This window comes from Paramacrobiotus metropolitanus, unplaced genomic scaffold, assembly GCF_019649055.1.
Source record: "Paramacrobiotus metropolitanus isolate TYO unplaced genomic scaffold, Prichtersi_v1.0 Parri_scaffold0000087, whole genome shotgun sequence".
Lineage (NCBI taxonomy): Eukaryota > Metazoa > Tardigrada > Eutardigrada > Parachela > Macrobiotidae > Paramacrobiotus > Paramacrobiotus metropolitanus.
In genome coordinates this window covers 367,443-383,553 of record NW_026570307.1, presented here as the reverse complement: position 1 = coordinate 383,553, position 16,111 = coordinate 367,443, and the positions used below count along the sequence as shown (strand labels likewise).

Here is a 16,111-nt window from a genome sequence, read left to right as displayed (position 1 = left end):
TCGGTATTTATTAGCACTGTTTTGCAAGCACAACAGGTTTCGCCTAGAAGATAAACAATCTGGCGTTATGCAAACATAAACAATCAACATAATTATTACGTAGGTATAGTTGCCTACTGTGCCGTCGAATCGCATGCAATCCATAGATCGTTTCTATTTACTGTACTGTACTAAGAGTAAGAGTTATTATTATTGGGGTTACGGAAATACTTGCCTTGCTTTAACATTTTCAAACAGCATCCGATATGTCTTTGTAATGCACTAAATGCAGTACTTAAGGTTTGTTTTAACCACAAGCGTACGTTTAGACCAACAATAGGTATACCAACTTAAAATTGCTTCTATTTACTATGTATTATAATATAGACATACTATAATCGACTACGAGTAGATCCGGAGCGCATTCGGCGCAACCTGCGCAGATCTTATTTTAACCAACGACAATACAAAAGGCAATGTCTGTTCGGTACGATATCCAGTTATAGAAGTATTTTATTTTTATAGAAGCTTATTATTTACCGTATAGTTATAGAAGCTTATTATTTACCGTATGAATTTGATTCAGTAATAACATAAACTCAAAACGCACTACAAAAAAATTGCTGCTGCGATCCGGTACAATACGAGTACACCAGATTGTAAACCTGCAAGTGCTTTTACACCACTACTGTAGTACTTTGACAAGTAATCAAAATTAAATATGCTTGATCCGTTAGAAAAACTTAGAAACAACGCGGTGGATATCGAAAGTTCGATATGTACAAACATATTTTGCAATTAGTACGTCCTGTGCTTACTAGGTAAATTTACTTATAATAAATATCACACTTTACAAAATTTAGTATTTACGATATTAATACAAATATATGTTGTGCGATTTCCACTTTAATCGTTTCGCGGCAACAAAAGAAATTCATGTTTTGAGTGTATAATCAGAGCTCAGAACACAGCTGTACAGCAAGCCCAATTCTGTTTATCTCGTGTGTGATCGTTTTGCTCGTTTGAACTGCAATCGAAAAAAATTTTGTTAAAGTAACCACGATCCAAATATTAACCTGCGTACCACATTTGCAATGGACCAACACCATCGATCCGAGGTCAAAGATGCCGGTCAGCGATACTTCAACAACCAGTTCGCTGAATACTCCAACCAGCCTCTGACCGACCAGTCCCAATATATGGACCAGGCGCTGGGTCTCATGCAGGATATCTACACATACTATACATCTAATCCCAGTCGGAAGCGTCGTGACCTCTACACCGGTGGCGCCGGTATCGCCTACGCCTGTGTGCGATTACTGCAGCATTTGCCGGATGATAATCAGGACCGAGAAAACATCCAGCGCCTGTGTGCTAACATTATTGATTCAATATTAACGGAACACCGCGCAACACTGGGCCGGGACAAATCCCTGATGAACGGGGATGCCGGAGTATGGATGGCGGCAGCCCTGGTCTATGCGGAATTGGACCGGATGACCGACGCGGAAAAGGCCCTGAAGGAGTATGTGGGGTGCTGTGCTGGGGTGGAGCGGATGACCTTAACCGGATCGAGTGGTGATGAACTGTTTACGGGACGGTGTGGGTTTTTAGTTGGGTTTCTGGAATTATGGAAACGTTTTCCGGAGCATTCGGTAAATTACAAGTAGAACTGCTGCTGCCTGCTTGTAGAAGTAGAACTGCTTGTACTATACCTATATGTAGAGCAGAAAGGAAGTATTTTATATAGATTTTGTTTGAAGTGCCGGTTGCGGGAATTATCAGAGCCATACTGGCGTCTGGACGAGAGTATAGTAATATGCGGGGATTCCATACGCTAAGTCCACTGATGTTCCTCCATTATGAAGCTGAATATGTAGGTATGCGCAACAGGAACAATTTTATTCTCACTTGTCAGTTATTTTATGGTATATCAGTAATCGGTTTATAGCATAACAGTCAAATAAATACAGAAACATTATACATTATAATTATTTCCTGTCAAAATTTACCATTATGGCGTAAATATTTTGTTTTTCTTTATTACAATAATGTTATATTGTGACATTAAAACTTGATCACTACTGTGAGACTTGATCTCTACGTACTGACTGGTTGGTAATGTGGTAGACCAAAACTGTACTCAAGGGGTTAGCACTCCTTGAGTGCTAACCCCTTGAGTACAGTTTTGGGTAGACACGGTAAACTGAATTTGCGCTGATGATTTATTTTCCAATGTATGACCATGCTGTTTTGAAATCTACGCTGATACAGTTTACATAATTATTATTTTGATAGGTGCGGCTCATGGAATTTCGACTATACTGCAGTCACTTCTTGGGTTTCCAACAATTTTAGCCGAAATTCCAGGAGCGATTAATGATATCAAGGCGACGTACGAGTATCTTCTATCCAGTCAACGTGATAGCGGAAATTTTCCGAATATATTTGGAGCAGTTGAGGATGAAACATCGGAACTTGTGCAGTGGTGTCATGGCGCTGCCGGTAAGACTGCAACTGCGCTTATATGTATTGCTTCTCATCGTTGCTAGTGCGGCGAAGAATGCAAGCTGCAACTGCAATACTTTTGCACTACGAGTACGTACCATTTATTTAAATTGAACAAAACAACAAGTTTGGCATCGTTCTGCAGGTGTGATATATTCCCTCGCAAAGGCATATTTATTTTGGAAAGAAGATAAATATCTGAATGCTTGTAAAAAGTGCGCAGACATACTGTGGAAAAAAGGCTTGTTAAAAAAGGGTTGGTAAAATTCTATTAGGATATTGCATGAGTAAATCAGTACACGGGATATAATTTATTTCACGTCGATAAGCTAAATCACTACTTGTTGCCGATTATTACAGGACCGGGTTTATGTCACGGAATTTCCGGTAGCGGTTACGCGTTTCTACTTATCTACAGAATTACAGAAGATGCGGAATATCTCTATCGCGCGAACTGTTTTGCTGATGTGATGTTTCAGCCATCCATTCGGGAATCATCGCGGTTGCCGGATCATCCATACTCGTAAGAATTTTTACTAGAAGTATTTGTAAAACAGCATAATACTAATTCTGAGGTAGCAATATACTTATATGGATGGGATGTACAGTAAAATACATCCTTATTCAATTATAGCAGTAGAAAAAACCTGGCAAAAGCAGTGACGATTATAAAAGCTTAAGTTAACCGAAAAATTCTGTAAAACAACATGCAGCTTGCACGCCAAGAAATATATATTTTAGGCGTACACCGACCGACAGTGATAGAGTTAAGTTTTTTTAAAAAAATAAACACCCATAGATTGAAAAGCTGCACTTTTCAGATTATACGAAGGAATAGCCGGCACACTGTGCTATTACGTGGATTTAGCCGACCCGATGCAGAGTGCGTTTCCATTATTTGACGTGTTGGTGGAATGCAAATCGACTTTAAAAAGACGCGTAACAGGAGACAATAATTTACCAAGCATGTACCTGACCTCGGTTTCTTAGAAGTACCACGTAAAACATCTTGTTACGCGTGTAAAATTCCAAATTTGCAAGTGCTTCTTTGGTCATCACACACATCGTACTGACACTGTACCTATTCGACAATGGACTTACTTTACACTGCGCTTGGCTAATGCAATAACATTAATTATATGTAATTAGCGAATTTTACTGGAGTCTGGATTTGTGATAATTATTTCGCCTACGTTGTTACATTAAATCACACAACATCCCGTGTGTGGCATGTAAAATTTGCAGTCTGCGTACACAATACTCGTAGTTTTGTTGCATTGTGTGACGTTTCTGATCGGATATATATTGCGCTTGTGCTTTGCTTTCTTTGTCGTACGTGTCAGTATTATTGCATTTTAATACCTGTTACGGGCTATGTGCTCAAATCGGAAGTGTTGGGATAAGGTCACAGTAGTCACAGCAGTACTCCTTGGCTTGTTTCCCACTTTAACAATAAACGACATTCCCAATGGCGCATCCAATGAACAAATTCATCCATTCACCCTGACCACATTATATAATTTCATCAAAAACGGTCTGACGGATTTCGACAGGAAAAACGATGCCGCCTCTGCGGCGGACTGGCTGCTATTACTTCTGGACGATCCTAACATGCAGCACTTAGCGGATGTCCAGTTCACATTTCCCAACAGCGATGCAAAATGTTACGGGCACAGATTGATTCTATCAGGAAGAAGTCCGATATTCCGAAAAATCTTCTCGGATATGCAAACATCTACTGCACAAATTTTAATTGATGATATGGAAGTCAGTATTTTTCCTGCCGTTTTGCGATTTATCTACGCAAAAATTATGCCATCGCAAGCGGACAGTCAACAGATTTTTGGGATGTTATATGCTGGACAAAAATACGTTGTGCCATCCCTGGTGGAAGCCAGTATGGAAATGCTTAAAAACATGCTAAATGCTGAAAATGCTGTATACATTTTGGAACAATCTACACGAATGGATCTAAAGGTCAGCGGTTGCAAACTTGCATTGATGCATTCAAAGGAAAATTATTTATGAACCGGTGTCGTAGCCACCACGCAAACGAACAATTCATTACACGAGTGAAATTATGCACTCGGAAATTTATTGTTAATACAATTTGTGCATTTAAATATGTTGTAATCTGCAACATTTTTTATATAATTTTTGTAACGATATAATCCGCGCATAAAATTACGGTATGAATTTGCTTAAAAAATAATTACACAAAGGATCACTTTAAGAATTGTGATGGAGAATGGAGAAGTACTAGTGTTATTGTACACCTAATAAATGTTGCTAAATTCGTCATAACGTTTACATTCGAACTCTCCACAAAGTTGCATAGTTGGCAAAGGTATTCGGGAACAACGGGTTAGCCGTTGTATCTGTTTGTTAAATCATGTCCAAGAAATTAACCGGATTCCGACCTATCTTGAACTTTAATCTGTTTGTTGCAGGATTTGATGGGAAAAAGCTGGGAAATGATTCGTTCACAAGCCGTACACATAATCAACAGTCCAGATTTCGAGAAGGTGACGGTGGGATTTCTCAAGAATTTCATGCAGCAAGATGAACTCAAAGGCTTATCGGAATCTCTGCTATTTGACCGCGTACTGGCGTGGGCAAAAGAAAAACTCGGACAATTACCGCCGTCGGAAATGCTCGCCGTAAATGTTCCCGAACGGTCTCTCGTGGGAGGCGGTTCTGCAGTCAACCAACGCCTACGAGCAGTGCTGGCCCCGGTACTATTTGAATTTCGTTTTTTATCCATGGACAGCGAGGAATTCGCCAAAGGCCCTTGTATGTCGGGAGTGCTAAGCAAAGATGAACAACTGGAGATTTTGCTGAGCATCGGCAACGGTGATGGGGGAAAGCACTGGAAATCCAGTTTCTCCAGACTGAAGCGGTCAACCAAGTGACCACCACACAGCCATACTTGGACATATCACCCAATAGGAAAACAATACTGATTTGATTAACTGAATTAATTTTTTTTACTGTTTTTTTCAAAATTCCAACGCATGTTACACCGTATCTGTACGTCTATTCTACAGCCAAATCATGCCTTTTATGAACCACAGTCGTGCTCATTAATTAAAATAGGTAGCTGCCGCATTCAGGTAACCAGATTACTGAGATTAGAAGACGGCTACGACCATAAAACGAGAAAAATGGAACTCAATTAAAAAGAACATGCAAAGCAAAAACCTCACCACCAGTAAATCCCCAAAGTATGACTTTTTTCTTGCAATCTCGCACAAGTGCAAAAAGTCAACGTTCAGCACCGCCACTGCACTGGGTCATGACTTGCCTGTCTCCAAGTTGTTTCAAACATCTGAAGTTAAAAAAAATCAGAGTTCTTTAGTAGCGATAAATGCAGAAACACATAACACTAAAGCCAGAAAACATATTTTCTTGACGAATGATCATGACTGCACTGCATGGTCAGCGAAATCATAACAAAAAATTTCAAAAAGTGTGAATGTCTCTTGTTCAAAAAACTGCGAATGTCTCTTACTAGGCACTTACGATTGTGTTCTTGAGCGCGACCGACATCACCAGCTTTTCCATTCTGATGGCGCTTGAGCAAATCAGACGTCTGACATATCATAAGGAAAACGGTAGAAGGAACCAACACTATCCCGGTCACCCAAGCCGCCTCCACACCGGCCAATGGAGCTTCCTGTGAATCTTTGGAATATAGATATTTCCAGGTCATATACTCATACGCACGCTGTCCTACACCAAATCCGATATAAAATTATTCTGATGAAAAACCAGCAAGCTAAGTAGGTGGTCAGATTAGGAGACCTTTAACTAATTATAAATCATCTCTTCACAACAAAAAAACAAAAACTATTATTATTCTACAAAGTCAAGAACTTCGTAGTTATAACAATTTATATTCCAGTATAAAACAGTTACACGAAAATTTCTTAATAGAATCAAACAAAAGTCAGCACTTGCCCACTTTTCCAAAAGTCCACGCCAATGAGAACATTAGAAATTTGGATACAGTCATGGTAAAAAATTGATCCAAATAATGGATGTCCGCCGGTTCATCCTGAAAAACACAGCCTTGAATTATTTCAAAAATTGACAAACACGGAATACATGCTCGACAATCGTCCACAAAGTGTGGAAGACCGGAAATGCCCCTCGTTGAATACCTACCCGTGGTCTGTCATTGTTATCCGAGCGGCGCATGAACTTCAGCTTCAGAATCGTATAAATTCCCAGAACAGCATACATCACGATCATTGTCCACACCGCTCTTTCACCACCCAGCGGCTCTGCTTGCTTGGAATTCGGATTTCTTGTAAGTTTCCAGGACATATACTCGAACGCGAGAAACCTAACAAATCAACCGATTCTAATTTAACAAGCGCCGACAGATACCATAAAATCCCTAATACTTGATCGGCTAAACTGTATATGTAACGCCAACCGGCAGTTAGGTATAAAAATTTTCACATTTTCATGTTTTAGAAAAACGGTAAAACTAACGCCAGTAATGTTTGCACACTTATAATAGCGCTTGGAAGTTGCAGCTTGACGGAAGTCACTTACCCAAGTTACCAGCGATACAAGACCACGTCAAGGGAACCAATTTTGATAATATCGATGACATGACTGCAAATGCAATGTCAAATGCAATGTGGACACTTTGGACAATGGACAGTATCAACCTGCAAGTGTCTGTGGCTGTGAAAGGATAAGACTGATCGCAGACCGCAGTGGAAGACTTCAAACGTGTAAAACGTCTTGATTTTGTGGAGCTTGTGGAGATCTAGGGATCAAGGACACGGTGAAAATTTATTGGTCGATCTAAGTAAGTACGGTATCCTGATTCCTGATCTTATCGCTCTCTGTTCTGCACCGACTCGGCTCCCTTCGGCTTCTACTGCGAGTACTGCCTTCTAGCAAGTTCAGGCAACCACACAAAACACCACTGTCCATAGCTGACAGTCATGGGCGGCTGTGCACTGCGCAGTACGCACGTACGTACAACATCAACGCCACTTGCATAATCCTTTAATACTTGGCTTTGCGCTTCTCTTTGTCACTTCGTGGTTTCAAGAAGGTTTCAAAAAAATAGAAGTCTAGACTCGAGTATGGTAATTTTATCTAAATCTAATTTTAAATAAATTTTTGTTTAGATCCATAAGTAAGTTTGCGACACGTGCAGTAAACATATATATAGTATGAAAAATACTTTCAAATTGGCAGTATTCCTTTTACCATTGGTTTTATTCCGTGCATGCATGCTGTGGAACCATCGAAACGATCGAATGCCCGCAGTATCTGCATTTACAAGGAGTCAAGGAGTACGCGCTGGTACCCGCGGCTGTTGCATCTTCCTCGTGGTGAACGGCGACTATGGCTTGTGAACAAGAAAAACGTAAACGCCGAACATCAGACTCCAGCAGTGATGATAGTATTCACGAGACTGCGCCAGTCAAGAAACCATCCTCCGTTGCCTCGACAGCGTCCTCACACGCATCAAGAACGACTGGCGTGGCCGAACAGATGAAGTTGGGAAGGGGTCGCCAGAAGTCCACACGGACATTGTTTCAGCTGGAGGAAGATCTGGCGATCATCGAATTTGTGGCGACGCATAGCCATCTGGGCGGAGAAAAAAACACCGGCGGCACGATTGCTGTGGCATTGTGCAAGAAATTTCCCAAGGTATTGTACAAAAGTCCTGATGGCAGGAAGTACTTGCAGAGCTCAAAATTCACCAGTGTCTGGTTGTTGCCTTGTTGGTGAAATTGGCATAGGTGCTAAAACCAGCTGATGCTGCTGTCGCTGGATTAATTTCTTTTATTTTTCACTCTACTGTATCAGTTTTGTGGATTTGTGAAATGTGATTTGGACCCGCTAATTTATTACTGTATTTATTTATTGCTGCGATCGCTGTTGATTATGCTAGGTATTACCGTACTCGTTTTGTTGTAATTTTAATTTTTATTTTTGTATGCTTAGCCTAATTTATATTTTTGCTGTATTAACTCGTATTAATGGTTGTTGCAGATTGCTCAACGGCATACACCAGTCAGCATTATGGCGCGACTGCAGATTATCAAGAAGAACATCGATAATTATAAAGTACCTGTGGAATATAAATATGCCCTGACAAATAATGCGCTTTACGCAGTGATGCTGGAAGAAGAGCACAGAAAGAATAAGCAATCAGGTTAGAGACAGCTAGCTACATATTTGCGTGAAGCTCCACACTCACACATTTTTCCGTTTCGTTGTAAACGTTTGTGCTTCTACAGTTGTACTGGTGATATGAGCGTCGACAGGTTCGTGTAGTTTAGCTTCAGAAACTTTCAGTTTTAATTTTTGCTTTCGGGTATTCCTTTATTTGTCTTTCAGTATCAACACGAATATGAAGTGGTTTTGCTTATACAAAAGCTAAAAACAAAAGCTTATGCAAAAAGCGCCGCATTGCGTCAGATGGGATATCTATATTTGTGAATAATCGAGATGTTCGTTTTTCAGGAAAAGTGCTGAAAGATGATCGCCCAGGGACATCGCTGCACGCGAAAGAACCGGAAGCCGTTCCAGTAATTAAACCCCGTAAGAATGGCCGCATTGCGTTTCTGTAAAGACCGTAAAGTGGAAGATATTCGTTTCTTTGGTTTATCTCACTTGTACTACTAATTCTGGCCTGTGTCTTGTGTGTAGAGGTATCTTGTATGTATAACTTGTATCTTGCAGAGGCTGTTTTCCAAAACAAAAGGAATCCGGTGCCTGCGGAACAAGTTTTTCTTGACGGCGACGATGACGCAGGTACTCATTTCTAGACTTTCACTATGAAACTCGTAATTGCTCTTTACGTAATGCCTATCCAGCAGAGGTTATACGTGTACTCTCGTTCCGTTATTGTTTGCAATATGGTTTTTGCTGGTAGTAATGATAAATGAGGACGAAGGCATACGTTCGAAGCAAGAAAGACTGAAAATGCAGAAGTCGAAGAAGGGAGACGATGCTCCAGTTATCTCTCGCCCGGTTGCAGGTATGTCTTAACCTGATTATTGTGTTTACCTGCGTACTTTTTACTATATTATGCTTTGCTTTATAGTTTCGAAACCATCGAATGGACTGATTGCTGGTGAAGTGGAAAAGAGTAAGTTATCAGTTGATGTTCTCTAGCCTTCTCATGATGCGTTGTTGCCTACTCGTAAGTCATAAGCACACATTTTATCTACAGTTTTTCGAAACCCACAATTTCTGTAATTTGTTTGGTCAGCCACCAAATTTTGCTTGGTGAAATACGTTTTAATCGTCTTTGTAACATACCTACATGAATTCGATCCGGAAGGTAAGAAGCCGAAATATTGTATTTTGCATAGTTTCCATGCACTTATTGATTCTTTGCTTTGCTGTTTAGCCATATTCCACAAGAAGCCACCAAATGGCGAACATCCTTTTAGCAGCCAAGAGAAAAGGCGGAGAAAACCTGACAATCCCAAGAAAAGAATCGCGGGGCCTGTTCCAGGTAGAATGATAAATTTGTTTCTTATTAAAAATGTTTGATGTCCATTATTTTATTATGCCGATTGTTCGTAGATATTGATATTGTGGCTAAGTCGAAAAAACGGTTGACGACGTATGGTGAGAAAGTTACACTACCGTATTTTAGCCAGTTAACTGAAGTGGTTGTTTATTGTTAGTTAAGTATCTTTTTAGAACTGAACGATCCCGCCCCTTCGAATGCGCCACCCGGAGAAATGGCTAGCAATACCAGTAATGCTCTTCCGCCCACTGAAGTTAGTGCGCCCATTACTCGTCCAGATTCCGAAGAAATTCCGGAATGCCAGCCGAATATAACCGGTTCAGGTATGCTGTTTTATAGCAATGCTTTATTAGTGCTGTAAACGAAGAACTGCGTTTGCATGCAGAGCCACAACCAGTAGAAGTGGCGGTACCCGTACAGTTCTCGACGAGAACTGTGGCCTGTCAGGCGAACATCGCGTGGTTACTCGCAAACCAAAAGAGGGGCCAGGCAGGATCATCCGGACAGGACGGCCAAAACGAGAAGCCCGCTAGTAACGATCAGGCGTGCCAGGTGCGAATGCAGGAGTCCACGGAGAATGGAACAGTTCAGACGGATCAGTCCTGCCTTGGGATGGTTGATCAGGCTACGCAAACCTTCCTAAGTCTGATACCGGTTATCAAGGTCGATCGAGGATGCTCGCCGGTGCGGTTTCCTCAGCAGAAATTGAAAAGGGTTACATTCGCTCCCATTCCAGATACTGTTTCGGATGATGGTGAATAACGTTAGTAAAATTGATGGGTGGACACAAAGAAAGAAATAACTTGGTTGTTGTTAACAGAGCTACCGGTTCCTGTTTCGGGTTTTCTTGTGAAAAGGAAAAGGGTGGTGTCGAATCAGAATGGCCTGAGTGGTGGCTCGGAAACGGTGCGTGGAATATTAAGAAGTCCAACAGCGGACATCGAATCCAAAAGGGACGACCCAGAAATAATTCCTAGCGAAAGTACGTATGCCGCCTTTTTACAGCTGCTGCAAGGGATACTTTTACAGATATATATTTTTGTTATGTCCATCCTGCACACACTGTAATTTGTTGAAAACAGCGTAAACGCTGATACCAGCTGTTTCTTTTGCAGGTGTCGAATCTCCTGATATGTCTTCGAAATCTCCGAATTCTGGATTACCATTGGGTGAGAGTTCCTTAACTGCTGGATGCTCTTCAGTCAGCGAAACTCCAGATTCCCTTTATTTACCCCTGTCTCCACGACACGATTCTGCGCTATCCACCTCACTGCGAGACTCTCCGGCTAAAATTACCACGGAAGGTAGTGATGCGACGGAATTATTGCCTGCAGAGCTGTGCCAGCTTACGGCTGTCACCAACGATGCATCCGGATCGGAGGCAGCTGCAGCGAAGTCTGCTTTGCCAGGAAAATGCGTGGACAGCGAGATTGTCTCTCCGTCAGAGAGCCCGGATGGCCTGCGTACGGATACTAAGATGGTTGTTGATCTGGCTAGTCAGCATGGTGTATCTCCAAAGATCATTATATATGCGCTGCTAATCAACAGTGGCTCGGTCGGCGAAGCTGTAAGGAAAAATTGCTCAGTTGTACATTTTTTTCTGACATTCACTTTTTTTTCTATTAAAGTTGTTCGGATTTTCAGATTTTTTGACTTCGAAAATTTAACGATACGACGATTGAACGATAATCGGCTTCGAAAATTTAACATTCAAATGGACCTCGAACGTTTTAATTATTTTAGTTTTGATGCTGTATGAAAGAGTACGAGTTTATTTTCAACATTACAAAGAGCGAAGGGGAGTCTTACTTGAGTAGGTATTTGCTGGATTCGGATATGATTAAATTTTTTCAGGTTGACTGGCTTGCGACAATGTACTCAACATCATCCTCGTCTCCCAGTTTCAGCTTTGTAATCGATCGTGCACTGCTGGAAGAGGATTTTGAGGATGTTCTGAAAGGCCCGATTGGACGTCTCCGGTCACCTGAAGTCTTACGACATCGAGCAGCATTTTTGAAGCGTAGTTGCGAAGCACTGAACTCTGGTTTGATAAAGCGAAGAGCGGAGGTGGTGGACATGATTCGGGAAATTCATAATGCTCGACCGGGGTTTGCGCAGGAGGATTGATGTAAAGAGTTAAAATTTGAGGCTTATGGGAGCACGAGTGAGAGTTCGGTGAAGTTTTTGAACCAAAAACTTTCGTTATGATGTTTACTTAATTAATGGCTCTTATCTTCATTCATATGATCCCAGTTGTCTTCTCAAAATAAAGTTTTCTTGGAATGAAACGAGTAATGTAGATGCTTTAATTTCGTGTGAACTGTTATGCCTCTTAAATTCGTATCGTCAACGAAGTGTTGTATTGGTACATGTGCCGTAATTTATTCAGAACCGAAAGAAATAAAATGGAATTTAAATATGCCGCTTTTCACTAATAAAACGAAGAAGAAATCAAAGAACATACTAGTAAGTTCAAGCTAGTCATCTCACATTCTCCGACTTCAGCATAGTCACATATCTGTCAAACAAAGATCGGAAAAAATCTACAGAATCTGTGCAGAACTGACCAGATGAACTAAGGGATCAAAAACTTTTGATCAGCCGCTCAACAGTGTCATCGTGCAAACGCTTGGCACATGTAAGCCAATTCGACAGAGGAACACTCAAAGCTTCCTTTTGCTCAGGATCCTCGGTTTCTAAGATCAATGTCTGCGAAGGTTTATGAATCAACCCCTTGACAACACTGCAAACAAACCATGAAGAAAATTAAGACACGCAGTCACCATGCCAAGACGCAGTTAAACTACTGCTGCTCGAAAACTGAAATAAGAATTAACCATTGAACTCAAATAAGAGGCATATTAATATTAAATCAGGTTGCAATAATATGATAAACGGAAATATTTAAAACTACTAACCCGTCCAAAATACAGGTTTTGAGCAGATTCTCCACTTCCTCAATGGGTGAATTGAGCTCTTTAGCAATGTAATCCAACGATAAGCGCTCGTAGGGCAGTATCAATTTCTTAAGGATTTCGGTGCGAATGTTGCGCAAAAGCACTAAAAAACGAGACAAATTACAGCACAAACATTTTAACACTCTCACGGCAATCAGCAGCATGCACATGTCCGGATAATCAGTTATCCTTCCAAAATGAACAGAAATGAGGAACACGTTTTAGTATACACACTCTCAATATGTTCCCGTATGAACTCATCCTCCATTAGGTGATTTCCCGATGTCTTCAAAATTTTTTCAAATCCATTGATATTGTGCGCCTGATAAGCTCTGGAAATATAACCGCAGATGCGGTTGCAAATCACTGAATCAGATATATGGATCAATCAGAAACATAGTATGAGTAGCAAAATTGAAAGACAGAATTTAGAAACAGACTGAATAATACATTCCACTACGATAAATTTTTTTCGGTCAATTAAGAAGTTTGAAGAACAGCCAAAAAGTTAAAAATACCAAACCAAATAGACTGAGCTAAATTGTCAAAAATAAAAACTGAAAATCTCCACGGAGTAATTAATATATGAGAACCGAAACTCACTCAATAAGTTCCGTCATCGCCAAAACCTCCTTATCATTGCGGTAAGCCTTAGCTTCCTGTGATTCAAAGGGATTGATAGCACTCTTCATTAACATGGATGCCAGGACCAAGTATTTCAGACACGTAATACGTCGTGGACTTCCTGACTCATCGTAATTTTTGAATGCCTCAAAGAAGTCAGTGTGCGCTTCATCGAAAGCCCCTTCACGCAGATGCATTTTACCGCCACATTCGCGAATGACACCCATAATGTTCGGATGGGGAATAGCGGATTTAACACGTAGAGACTGTTCGTACAATGTCTTCAGAGCTTTGTTGTTCTTCTGCGCGGTGTGCATCTGGATTTCGAGGGCGTAAATCTCCAGCAGCTGAGTTCCTGACAGAAAAGCAGATGTAAATGAAAACGAATTTATTAACACGATACCTGACATTACCTGCATAAGTACAGTATCACAGAACATGTACAGTACTGGCAATGTCTGGCATGTCACAAAACATGAACGGTCAAACCCGGACGATAAAAAAAGAACTCCAAATTATATTACTTAAGTTAAGTAACTTACCCTTAATAGTTAAGTAACTCATCCATTTATTCATTTTGAAGGTGATTTTGTTAACGTTCCACACTCCACAGGAGGTATCACAGTCAAAATCACTTTCACGATGCGAATTTTAACATGAAGTAGTCACGTGACGCTTTTAATTTTCAGAACACTCGGAAAAAACAAAAAAAATCGCAGAATCGCCAGAAAAATTATTAGTTTCTGGAAAATATTTTGCAAACAAACAACTAGTATACTGACGATGCTCGTACCTTAATAAAAAATAAATCATAGAAAAACAGACTTCATATTGCACCCTTTGACACTAAAATTGGAACGAGCACAATGCATTCACTTTTCAGCACGAAATCTTAAGCGAAAAAGTTGAAAAAAAACGGTTTGCCTTTATTGATGAAGAATTTAACAGCAATCGAAATACCATGAAAAAAACTACTGCAAAAACCGAAAAAAATCAACAAACTCGCTGCACGAACCTTTTTTGAGATCATCCTCGCCGGACTCATTCAAGCAGCTAGCCCGCAGCTGTTTAATAATCTTCTGACACTTGACATACTCTCCGCGTTCAAAGTACAGTTTGCCCAGCTTCATGAGGGTCTTATGCCATAATCGTTCGTTCTTAGAGATCTTCAGGGCCTCCAGCGTTGTCTGATAGAATTCCTGCAGCAAATCCATGTTGTTGGATGTGGATACATAATCCAAGATGCCATTTATGGACTTTTCCGAGTAGTTGCGGGTGACGGCGCTTTTTGTGTACGTCAACAGCTGATGATAGCGGCGCATCATCTCCTGCTGATTGTTCATACGGAAATGGATCTTGATCATCTGCTTGAGGGCTTTGAAGCCCCAGTCGCCCTTGTTGTCGCCTTCCAGCACCACAACCTGTCAGAAGAAAACGATGCAGAGGATTTTTAAGTGCGAAAGCGATGCGATTTGATTTGCACATACCGATTGGAATTGCTCCAGTGCCACACGAGGATCTTCTTCCTTCATGGCTTTCGCGTTGTAGTAAGTGTTCTCCAGATCCACGTCCGGTTCTTCCTCTTCTTCCTCCTGATAGTCGAAGTCTTCGTTCTCCATCATGAAATCATCATCGTCAGCCATGGCGTCGGTTCTGTGAATATTTTTTTAAATAAAACTAGTGCAGAACTGCTCAGATCGTTTAAAATTAGCTACGTGGATCGTGGTCGTACCTAATCAAAATAATTGAAAACTAAAAGACAACAGTCACAACAGCACAACACTGCGAAGCCTGCCAAAAGGCAAAAACGAAGGAGCCAACAATTTTCTGGCACGGGCGGCTTACCATGACCATGCAAAAGCGCCAAGTGCGCGGGCGATTGGGCCAATAAATTTTTGAAATTCGAAATCTGAAGTGTGAACTGTGAACTAGGGTTGAAATCACAATTTCAAACATTTCACATTTCAAGCTTCAAATCAAATCATTTCAAATTCAAACGAGGGTCCGTTTGAAATGTGATTTGAAATGATTTGAAATGTGAAAATTTGAAATTATGAAACCACCTGAAATGCGTTTGAAACGACTTGAAATGGAAAAAATTTCCTTTAAAGCGTTATTTAATTACTTTTGAGTGGAGAAAACCATGAAATCTGCTTAAAAGTTCTTACAATAAAGTGAAATTGTTGATAAAATCTGTGAAAAAACTGTTATTGTTAACCATTTAGTTAATATCCCTGTTTATACCAGGAAAAATTTTTCGAAATATCCGAATAAAAAATTAATAAAATAATTCATTTTTAAATTTCAAATTTCAAATCATTTCATTTCAAATCAATTTCATTTCAAATCATTTCAAAAACGGCCAAAAGTCGTTTGAATTTCAACCCTACTGTGAACAGCGAAGTGGGAAGCGGGACCATAACAGTTGAAGATACTTACATACCATTTATGCCGGCTATGCGCAGACGCCGCAGAGTAACCTTTTTGTTTTGTTCTATAACTTCTGTTGGGTATTGTCAGTTAT

The 16,111-nt window shown here is 40.5% G+C and overlaps 4 protein-coding genes across 6 annotated transcripts; 2 read left to right on the top strand and 2 right to left on the bottom strand.

Moving 5' to 3' along the window:
• The first annotated feature begins 202 nt into the window (after positions 1–202).
• LOC129596238 (lanC-like protein 3) lies at positions 203–3,851 on the top strand. The gene is made up of 8 exons (XM_055493465.1): positions 203–279; positions 367–466; positions 1,034–1,634; positions 1,730–1,859; positions 2,278–2,484; positions 2,633–2,743; positions 2,848–3,010; positions 3,309–3,851. The coding sequence occupies exons 2-8, from the start codon at positions 456–458 to the stop codon at positions 3,475–3,477; spliced, it is 1,392 nt and encodes a 463-aa protein (XP_055349440.1). The 5' UTR covers positions 203–279; positions 367–455; the 3' UTR covers positions 3,478–3,851.
• A 1,662-nt stretch (positions 3,852–5,513) lies between these two features.
• LOC129596259 (uncharacterized) lies at positions 5,514–7,422 on the bottom strand. Its single transcript, XM_055493490.1, has 5 exons — positions 7,051–7,422; positions 6,655–6,835; positions 6,448–6,544; positions 6,010–6,219; positions 5,514–5,815 (listed from the first exon to the last, which is right to left on the bottom strand). The coding sequence occupies exons 2-5, from the start codon at positions 6,814–6,816 to the stop codon at positions 5,808–5,810; spliced, it is 477 nt and encodes a 158-aa protein (XP_055349465.1). The 5' UTR covers positions 6,817–6,835; positions 7,051–7,422; the 3' UTR covers positions 5,514–5,807.
• Positions 7,423–7,563: 141 nt separating this feature from the next.
• Positions 7,564–12,423, top strand: LOC129596228 (uncharacterized). Of its 2 annotated transcripts, XM_055493455.1 has the most exons (14): positions 7,621–7,648; positions 7,711–8,169; positions 8,515–8,677; positions 8,989–9,066; positions 9,208–9,279; positions 9,401–9,505; positions 9,572–9,616; positions 9,881–9,988; positions 10,060–10,104; positions 10,180–10,329; positions 10,392–10,760; positions 10,827–10,988; positions 11,122–11,573; positions 11,861–12,423. In XM_055493455.1, exons 2-14 carry the CDS (start codon positions 7,861–7,863, stop codon positions 12,131–12,133), a joined length of 2,331 nt encoding a protein of 776 aa, XP_055349430.1. In that variant the 5' UTR covers positions 7,621–7,648; positions 7,711–7,860; the 3' UTR covers positions 12,134–12,423. The 2 variants fall into 2 exon arrangements, with proteins under 2 accessions (XP_055349429.1, XP_055349430.1); XM_055493454.1 differs by having other exon boundaries at positions 7,564–8,169.
• On the bottom strand, positions 12,373–16,048 carry LOC129596230 (COP9 signalosome complex subunit 2-like). Of its 2 annotated transcripts, none has more exons than XM_055493459.1 (7): positions 16,031–16,048; positions 15,075–15,240; positions 14,603–15,008; positions 13,567–13,942; positions 13,198–13,295; positions 12,925–13,066; positions 12,373–12,749 (listed from the first exon to the last, which is right to left on the bottom strand). In XM_055493459.1, the coding sequence occupies exons 2-7, from the start codon at positions 15,228–15,230 to the stop codon at positions 12,590–12,592; spliced, it is 1,338 nt and encodes a 445-aa protein (XP_055349434.1). In that variant the 5' UTR covers positions 15,231–15,240; positions 16,031–16,048; the 3' UTR covers positions 12,373–12,589. The 2 variants fall into 2 exon arrangements, with proteins under 2 accessions (XP_055349434.1, XP_055349433.1); XM_055493458.1 differs by lacking the exon at positions 16,031–16,048 and adding an exon at positions 15,320–15,377.
• Positions 16,049–16,111: the final 63 nt, after the last annotated feature.

What these genes read in the sequence shown, in the direction of transcription:
- LOC129596238 (XM_055493465.1), top strand. An exon ending in TTATGAAGCTGAATATGTAG is followed by an intron (nt 1,860 to 2,277) that starts GTATGCGCAACA and finishes TTATTTTGATAG; the next exon opens with GTGCGGCTCATGGAATTTCG. An exon ending in TTGCCGGATCATCCATACTC is followed by an intron (nt 3,011 to 3,308) that starts GTAAGAATTTTT and finishes TGCACTTTTCAG; the next exon opens with ATTATACGAAGGAATAGCCG.
- LOC129596259 (XM_055493490.1), bottom strand. Translation starts at nt 6,816, where the DNA reads ATGTCCTGGAAACTTACAAGAAATCCGAATTCCAAGCAAGCAGAGCCG. An exon ending in ATAACAATGACAGACCACGG is followed by an intron (nt 6,545 to 6,654) that starts GTAGGTATTCAA and finishes TGTGTTTTTCAG; the next exon opens with GATGAACCGGCGGACATCCA. An exon ending in GTGGACTTTTGGAAAAGTGG is followed by an intron (nt 6,220 to 6,447) that starts GCAAGTGCTGAC and finishes GATTTGGTGTAG; the next exon opens with GACAGCGTGCGTATGAGTAT.
- LOC129596228 (XM_055493454.1), top strand. Translation starts at nt 7,861, where the DNA reads ATGGCTTGTGAACAAGAAAAACGTAAACGCCGAACATCAGACTCCAGC. An exon ending in TGTGCAAGAAATTTCCCAAG is followed by an intron (nt 8,170 to 8,514) that starts GTATTGTACAAA and finishes TGGTTGTTGCAG; the next exon opens with ATTGCTCAACGGCATACACC. An exon ending in GCCGAATATAACCGGTTCAG is followed by an intron (nt 10,330 to 10,391) that starts GTATGCTGTTTT and finishes GTTTGCATGCAG; the next exon opens with AGCCACAACCAGTAGAAGTG.
- LOC129596230 (XM_055493459.1), bottom strand. Translation starts at nt 15,230, where the DNA reads ATGGCTGACGATGATGATTTCATGATGGAGAACGAAGACTTCGACTAT. An exon ending in CATACGGGAACATATTGAGA is followed by an intron (nt 13,067 to 13,197) that starts GTGTGTATACTA and finishes CTCGTTTTTTAG; the next exon opens with TGCTTTTGCGCAACATTCGC. An exon ending in AAAACCTGTATTTTGGACGG is followed by an intron (nt 12,750 to 12,924) that starts GTTAGTAGTTTT and finishes GTTTGTTTGCAG; the next exon opens with TGTTGTCAAGGGGTTGATTC.